The following is an 8,903-nucleotide window of genomic DNA, read 5'->3' as shown; positions in this document are numbered from 1 at the left end:
AAACAAGATATCTTCTGCCAGGGAATCCTGGCCATGAAAGAAATCATATAAGCACTAATTAATTGCGGTTATAATAGCTTACTAGTGGTAATTATGGGGCATGGCAATGATTGTCCGCACTGTCCCCTCACTGGAACACTTCACCACCTGAACACATCTTTATGAAAAGTTATATATGGCTTGTTTTACATGAGGTTATCTTCATCTAAAACTCAATTTGACACTTGTATGATTGAATGGGAACATTAAGTGATAATAGACATAGTTAAAAAAAAAATCAGATGGCAGTCCAATAAAAGTGCAGTGATATACAATCAAAATGTGTATAATACTAGTAGAATGATGATTTTGAATAAAGAATCTACATAGGATTGTTAACCTCTTAAGCCCCACAGAGGATGAGGACATTACAGTCCAGATGTGCAAATGTGTTCTCACTGTACCACTGATGCACTATATATATTAAGAAGGTTATTGCAATGCTATTAGGGAATCACTGTAAAGAAAGAGGCTTATGATAATAACACACATAACTTAATTATTGGTATTAGTATTACATAACTCGTGATAGTGGTGTGTAAATGCAGTGTAAATTAAAATTGCCATTAGGAAAAACAGAAAAATATAGATGGATACAGAGATAGATACATAGATACATACATAGATAGATAGATAAATAGATAATCAATTTCTGTTTCAATTGCAAGACTGCTGAGCTCATCGGTACAGTTTCACTACGACAAGAGGAGACGACGTACGGCACTACTACGTCACACAAGTTGCTCGGCAGCAGAAGAGCCACTGAAGGAATGGCTGGCTGCAGATGTGTAGCCCGGGATTAACCGACAAAACACAGACTGGTAATCATTATTTGACATTACCAATAATACGCGCATGCAGATTAGCATCTACAGTGTGTATGTGTGTGTATATATAAGCCATGTTGTTACGATACACAGCAGGTCCTACGTCGTTGGCTATGTGCGCAGCCATGTCTTCATACGCCCATTTACATAATGAACGAAAACGCTACAGGCTGCCTGGCTCAGCTGTTTATCGATATGGTATAACATAGAGCTCTATACAATTGACTTGTGAATGCCTGTGAATACATTTGATAATAAACCATTGAGATAATAAAGGTTTCCTCGAGATGTATTAAATATGCTTTTAAAGCTGTGATAGCTAAGCCATATTGTGACGTTTGTCCTGTCCACTTGTTTTATTATAGATGGAAAACACACAGAGGCCTGAAAGAGATGGACACTGTGGGGGATGAGAAAGATGAAAATTGGTAGGTCACAACAAATTGCTAATAATTTTTTCCTTAAAATCCCTTATATTAAAATCTTACTTTACCTGTACTTTACTTACTGTTTTAACAACTGTTTACATTTATCTATATATGTATTAGGCATATTTCACATTTACTGCAGTCCTGTTGCCTTTACATTTATTTGTTACATTTTGTACAAATTACTTAATTTTAATTTTTTTACACATCTTATTTACGTTTATGTTTACACCCTATATTTTAACACTATTTTATGTTTATTTTACGTGTGTCATTTTCCTTTTTCCACTTATATAGTCCAAAAAAAACTTGTTCAAGATGTTCATTGTCAACAACTGCTTCACTGTATTTTTAGTCATATCATAATACAAAATGTAAAACTTTAATTTAATGTCAGGGTTGCTATAATACTTTACAAACCTGCACCCTTAACCAAATGTGGGGGTGAGAAGTCACTAATGCAATGTTTCTGTACAATAAAGCCTGTCACTGCAGGCTGAATTCAATAACACATAAAATGACTGAATCATACACTTGTCTATTTCTTGATGGGTTTCCAGTGAAGAAAATGAAGAGGGGGCTCCAATGAGGCGTACCTTCTCGGTAGAAGACCTCCTTGATGAGGTGGAGAAGATCTGTTACGATGCCTCAGGGACGTCAAAGGTCAGCTTCAAATGTTTACCTCTAAATCTCCGGGGTCGTCTCTCTGCACATGGGCCTTCTGCAGCTAGCACAGGAACATCTCATTATGTCCTTAGACATATTTTGGGAGTTTTGACCGTACAATGTTTTTATCTAATATAACAGTGTTAGGTTTTTTAGGACTCATTTTGTGGTCCTCATTCCAGGTGGAAATGGTGGTGAGGCTATGGAAGGATGGCTTCACTGTTAATGATGAGGAGTTTCGCAGCTACTCCATACCAAAGAATCAAGACTTCCTGGATTCCATCAAAAGGGGGTGAGTGAATGAATTTAACAGGTCTTACAGGTGTATTGAGTACGATTTTATAACCTTTATACCACAAAATTGATTCTTAAGCTGTTATAGGGCTGCTGGTGAATACTGGTGACTTAACAACTACCTGAGTAACTGCAAAGATGTCTGGCTTTATAAAGTTAACCTACTGGCCTTTACTCTGTGACACTTCACCCCAAATTGCTCCTGTAGGGATCGCCCACAGTATTGAGTGTATGTAAGTCCCTTTGGATAAAAGCGTCTAACAAGTGACATGTAATGTAATGTAAAGCAATCAACAGATGACTCCATTATGAAAAACATATAATGTGTACAAGTAGTTTTGTACAAAATAGTACACAACAGTAAATGCTGCTTTTACAATCATACATGAGTAATAATTATCTTAAATATAATAGTATATAAGAGGGGACATTTTTCTGAAACGAGTAGCCGACATATATACACACATAATATATACAACAGAGTATTTTCACAGTGTATTAATAGTACTTTTGCAAATTATTTGAATATTTCTCAGAAAGATGGACATTCAAAAGCAAATAACGAAGCAGTGCTATTATTATTATTATGATGTCAAAAAATGTTATTGCGGTATTGTGCTTTATTACTGGATGTTTCTGTTGGCTCAGGGTTGTATTGAGAAATCACATTTCAGAGTTATATTTCTGTTCATGACAAACCACTGAAATAGGTATCAGTGACTTATTAAGGCAATATCTAAGGTGAATAAAAACAATTCACGATAGATGTGACTGAGTGCATCCAGGTGTTCATGCGTCCACCACACACATCCTCACAAACACTTGACCTCCATGCCAATTTTGAAAAGCAATAAAGTTGCTGGTCACAGCTAATAAAAAACTGACTACATTACATTATATCAAATTATGTTGAATTTTGGCTCGCTATCTCTCACTTTCTTTCTTTCTCGTTTTCTTATTTATTGAAGACTGGTATTACGTTGTTTAAATTCCTGTCCTCAACTATTAATATGATAATTGGGGTTCCCACAGGGAATAAACCTAGGTAGGAGAATTGTTGCAAAAAACATTAGGATAACACATTTTTATTCAGATTGACCCCAGACAAGAATCAGCGTGTTTCTATAACAAAAAAAGAGGAATTCAGATAATGTTTAGCTGGTGAATGACCAATTTTCTGATTTTATCTTTAAAATAATTAACAAATGCTGACAAACTCTTTAAGAAAATGTTCCCATGCTCTATGCATGCATTGTTTTTCTATAGAGAGCTGTACCCTATATGTACCTATAAGTATTTCACTCCAATGTAACATAATACGTGTCCTTGGTTCGATTATGTTCGAACATAAGTCCCTAAAGGGAAATGAGCAGTTCCTACAGACTACAACCAGGCGACATAAGATAGATAAAGCATAATGCTCGTTAGTGCTCATTTGTCATATTGATGTATCTGACTCCGGTCTTTTATCTTTCCCAGGGAGCTTCCGGCAGAGTGGGGGAGCAGAGCAGAGGAGGAGGAGCTGGAGATCAGTGTGGAGGACCTGACGGAGGAAAATTATGTCCCCAGGAAAAAGGCCTTTCATCCCTTCAGCGGCCGAGGATACCGACTCGGCAGGTAAGAGATCGATGTTGTGAAAATATTACAAAGGTTACGGGAGTATTAACTATGTTGAAAATAAATAATTGTCTGTAACACTATATGAAGGTCATGTATATAAAGCATTCTGTGCACATTCGTAAGACATTATGCTCCATATATAAGCCTTCAAATGACTCTTTATTAAAGTCTTTAATCACACATATCATTATATAGCAAGGTTTATAAGTGGTGGACATAATGTGTTATAGGTTTAGCATTTATTATGAGTTACAACTCAATGCCGAAGGGATAACAGTTTGAAAAAAGGCATTGACTCCTCAGTTTCACAGCACATTATAATTACTCTCGTCTGTTATGAACACATATAGAGAACAGCTGTTTATGTATTATAACGTATAATATATTCAACGTTTCTGAAATGGAATAATGTTTAATAAACCTCAATAACAGCATGACTTTGTGAGCATACAGCATTGTATGTGGTTTTCTGATACTTGCAGCCAGCAAAACACTGCTCGTAACTCATTAAATGTACCACCAAGGTTATGTTAGTTGTGTTTGTTCCATTCTTTGTCATCAGATTAGAATGACTGAAAATTAAAAGTCAAAATGACACTCCATTGAAGGGTGTAGCATCAACCACAGATTAACCCATTAGAGTTGGTGTGGATTTGAGTTGGTTTGCAACGAGAAATATTTTTGGCCTTTTTGAAGATCTATGTTATTTTTTAAATTGTGTTGTACTGTAGTTTTATGCACCTTTTATTAAGCAAGGAGCCACTAGAACCCGCAATTTACAGTGAGTTTACAACACCTCTGGGGCGTTGTTTGACTTAACACAGCACAGTCAATTCAGTAAAAGTATGCATTATAATGTCTTGAGAATGCCTAAAATGCGTTATAGACACGACCTTTATGTAAAGGTTTACCAAATTTGGAATAATAATAACCAATAATAAACCTGTTGAGTTGCCTTTAAAAAAAAAGTAGTGTTAGTTTTAAGTCCCAATATATTATATTACTTTATACCACTAGGTGTCCCTCTAAATCCAGGTATCAAAACACCCACAGGCAAATCATAGCACACAGACCTGATGAAGTCAGAGGCTCAACATTTCTCTGTATGAATACTAAATTGTCCAGAGAGTCCAAAAATGATTTAACCTGAGATGTTGACCATTTACACCTGGGAGTAGACTGTTATAAAAATACACAGTACATATGCTGTATGCCCTTTTAACTGTTTTTTAATCTTTTTATTTTTATCCCTGTCCATCCCCAGTGTTGCACCCAGAGTACTGGTCAGGTCACCATCTGTGCAAGAGGATGGAGAATCTCCTCCTATTCCCATGGTAACACTAGACCACACCCTTCCTGTTACCTCCCTGCAGATCTGGTTGGCTGACGGCAGGAGATTGGTGCAGAGGTTCAACCTATCGCACCGGTGCGTATCACAAGGTCCAAAAAACACACAACTCGGCTTGACATCATATATACATCAAATAATATCTGCATATCAAAGACAGACTTCAGTATTCAGCGAAGACAATATATATCGACACTCTCTACCCCTGCTATGCTGAAAGTAAATCCCATATCATCTTAAGCATCACAGGAAAAAATGTAGTTCAATGGATGACATAAGACTTTTGTTTATACATGCTCTGTGAGGTGGTGAGAGGGTTTGTTTGAAGATTATGTAATGCTTTGTTCTCGGCTGCTTGAGTTGAAGGCATGGTGCATGTTATATCCCCCTGCCACAGTGCATGGGGCTGCAGAAAACATAATCTGAGATGTAGCAACGGAGTGGATCTATAAAATCCCCAGAGAGGGATTGCGTAACTGGGATGCAGCATTTATATAACAGGGTTAGTAGCCAAAGCATAGGGAGGGCTGAACCCCTCCACCCTTCAGCTGGCCTCAGTGTTAGAGGAGTGGGCCGCCTTAAGATCGCTTGTGTATGCTGGACCGTGATTAATAATGGATGATGTTACTAGTATAGTGCTTCAGAAAGACATCAAGTGTCACAAGAGAGAGTATAGTATTTGGGGGGTAATGCTTTACTGTTGAGGAGATGTATAGTTCTGCCTATCTTTATTGTTAAAGGGATAATGTACAGAGAGCAGGTCATTGTTACAAAATAAACCCTGACTGGGTGAACAGGTCTAAAATAACCTGAAGGGGTTCAATTTGCAACCCGCTTCCAGTACTTTATCCCCATTATTACATTGTAATGTAAATATTTGCCACAAAACGCGACAAAAAAAATCAACACCCATTTTATGTTTTGAAAGTGATTTTATTGCTTCCGTTAAGAAAAATAATCATTCCACGGTATGAATTGCGTTGCTATATTAACATTGTGCCCATAGCAACTTAAGTTTGTAGTCTTGTTAAGATTTGCCTGCTTAAGTCTTGGTTATACTATCAAACGGACAAGTATATGGGCTGCTGCCATGAATGTGTAGTAGTCCGGTTTATGCTGTCCTCTTGGACTACGTGTTCCATCCAATCGCATTATATTACTATGCCACCACTTTCCAGTTCATGGACGTCTGCAAAGAGCCTTTGCGTACACCCTGGGATGACAGAATGTATGTCACAAAGACCCTAGCGGACCATAGCGTACTCTCAGATGCGAAAAGTCAAACATTGTCTTTTGCAATGGCTGTTATTCATGCTAAACTGAACATTTCCATTCTAGTAAGTTTAATCGTTTAATGTTTAACCTATTCATTAAATTACCACAGCTTCTGATTGAGGGTTTTCTGCCCTGTAACTTGTCAGTTGATATTTTTCTTTACAATCAACCATTCTTTAAACACTGCAATAACCCACTACAAGTCCTATTCAGTGTTACCTCATGTTCATTTAGTTGATTTCTCTGTTGTCCAGCTCTTTATGGCCTTTAAACTTTTTTTTTTAGCCATGATTGGATGGGGTCCTCCAGAATCTATGATCAGTGTTTCCATAGCAATAGTCTGTTATTCGTAGCAACGTTCTGCTTTACAGAAATCACAGACCAAAAAATGAACCAATCAGAATTGAGTTTATTTATCTTCACAGTGTAATTCTCTACATTCCATCTCGATCTACCTAATTCTGTCTCTTATTCTTTTCTAGGATAACTGATGTTCATGATTTTGTGGCACGCTGCCAGAGGAGATGCCCACCTTTTGTCCTGACAACATCAGTTCCTATCCGTGAGCTGGGCGACAAGGAATTGAGTCTTGAAGAGGCCGATTTGTCCAACGCTGTCATCGTCCAGAGACCCCTAAACACACAGTCTCCGTTTGGACACTCCTGACTACAAAGACCCCTGTAACACTAAACCCCTATACCTAAATCTCACCTACTCCGATTGCAGTCTCACGGCCTCCTATAACTTATAATGTGTCTTTATTCTGCAGTGTGTGCTGCTTTTGATGATTTTACAGTATATTAATCTACCTGCGGGAGAGCATAATGTAGATATGTTCAGTTCTTCACCATCACAGGTGCTGAAGTGCTGCTGTCAAGGCTTACTTTGTCTTCTCCCTCTGGAGGACAGTGTTTACCTGCCAACAGATATCCCAAAACTCCCAAACTCCAGAAAAGCAAAGTCTGGCGCCCGTGCAGATGGTCAACCATGTGTATCCATCTGTTGGTCTTCCGCATGTACCCCTCCCTTCTTCCTTAAAACACAAACACACACACAATACCACCACCAGCACCAACAACCAACTCTTTAAAGTCTTCCCCAACTGCACTATTTGAAAATGTAGAGGCTGATATATCAATGTGTATCTCTGAGTTTACAATTATATTTATCGAACATATGATGTTTTGTTTGCACATTGTTAATATTAATAATATATTATAACAAAAAAGGGATGATATGACTTAAAATATTGTGCAATTTTTGTGTGAAAATGTGCCTTCTTTGGGGGCGGTTTATTTCTGAATGTATGATGTATTGTTTTATTTGACTGCATCCTTTCGAGACATATCAAGGAACAATAAAAATACTCCTCAAAGTTCTAAATAATGGCATTTTTTTATGTAAACAAACAAAACAAAGTGGTCTGCCCAGATGTAGAGACTGCTGACAGAATTATTTCATAATTAAGTGATTGCAGTTATCGCGTTGATTATGACACGGCACCAAGCAGCACCTTATTCTGTGTCGTAGTGCAACATCTGTGCTGTCATTACAGATTGAATGGAGACTGAGGCAGGGAGGGGCTACCGTCAGTTAAGTCAGAATTAGAGGAATGATGACTTCAGTGTTGACACTAAAACACAGCATGGACAGCATGTGTCTGATAGTGGTCGTGTGTAATAGTGGGTTGTGGAAAAAAGTTGAACTATTAAAAAAGGTTAAAAAAAAGAAGCACAAAATCTCATTCAGACAGGGTTGAGTAGAGTTCAATCCTTTTTTCCTCCTTGAATGAGGCATCTTTTTGAGTGTTCTAGCATGTGTATGCACATTCGCGTGCTTTTCACATGCTTTCTTCTCCGTCTCCAAGCTTTCTGCCTGGCCTCGGGAAGAAGTCGAGCACCATTATCCATCTTCAATATTTAAAGCAACGGGAGAGCGTTGTGTGTGCAGAACCAGAGAGAGTACGTATTTTCTCATGGCTGAGGAAGAAGAGATGACAGCCTCAGGAATGTCAAGGTCAGGGGGAAGAAAATGTTTTAAATATTATAATCTCCCCTGAAGAATTACCTTTCTATGAAGCCACATTTTAAGATGTTTTACCTGGATGTGCAACGCTTTGGGAATCACTTGGTTGGCAGCCAGAGGGGGTCTGGCTAAAGAGTAAAAGAGAGCACATTTCCTTTCTGTTACATATTTAATAAGGCTAAGCATGCAGGGAATTACTTTCCCTTTAACTCTCACATTTCCTTTCAGAATGACCCTTTTACTCGTACAGGAGCCAACCTTTTTCATTTTGCACATTCCTCTTCACGCATTATCGGAAACATACCCGTTCTAATGCAGGTCATATGCCTGACTTTTCTACTGCGGTGCCTTTTTCATTGTCAATAATGTGGTTTTGGTTGA

General features: G+C 37.9%; 1 protein-coding gene across 1 annotated transcript; it reads left to right on the top strand.

The window, feature by feature from the left end:
* Nucleotides 1–773: 773 nt before the first annotated feature.
* Nucleotides 774–7,875, top strand: ubxn2a (UBX domain protein 2A). The gene is made up of 7 exons (XM_034150780.1): nucleotides 774–860; nucleotides 1,232–1,294; nucleotides 1,855–1,957; nucleotides 2,143–2,252; nucleotides 3,734–3,871; nucleotides 5,139–5,300; nucleotides 6,980–7,875. The coding sequence occupies exons 2-7, from the start codon at nucleotides 1,260–1,262 to the stop codon at nucleotides 7,161–7,163; spliced, it is 732 nt and encodes a 243-aa protein (XP_034006671.1). The 5' UTR covers nucleotides 774–860; nucleotides 1,232–1,259; the 3' UTR covers nucleotides 7,164–7,875.
* The last annotated feature ends 1,028 nt before the right edge of the window (nucleotides 7,876–8,903 follow it).

This window comes from Trematomus bernacchii, unplaced genomic scaffold (genome assembly GCF_902827165.1).
Source record: "Trematomus bernacchii unplaced genomic scaffold, fTreBer1.1, whole genome shotgun sequence".
Taxonomy (NCBI): Eukaryota; Metazoa; Chordata; class Actinopteri; order Perciformes; family Nototheniidae; genus Trematomus; species Trematomus bernacchii.
Note: the sequence above shows the minus strand (reverse complement) of the source record. Positions and strands in the feature narration are given on the sequence as shown.

Bases quoted from the DNA above. Each gene is read 5' to 3' on its own strand.
- ubxn2a (XM_034150780.1), top strand. From the start codon at position 1,260: ATGGACACTGTGGGGGATGAGAAAGATGAAAATTG. The intron at 3,872-5,138 runs GTAAGAGATCGA...GTCCATCCCCAG, and splicing joins CGAGGATACCGACTCGGCAG to TGTTGCACCCAGAGTACTGG. The intron at 5,301-6,979 runs GTGCGTATCACA...ATTCTTTTCTAG, and splicing joins AGGTTCAACCTATCGCACCG to GATAACTGATGTTCATGATT.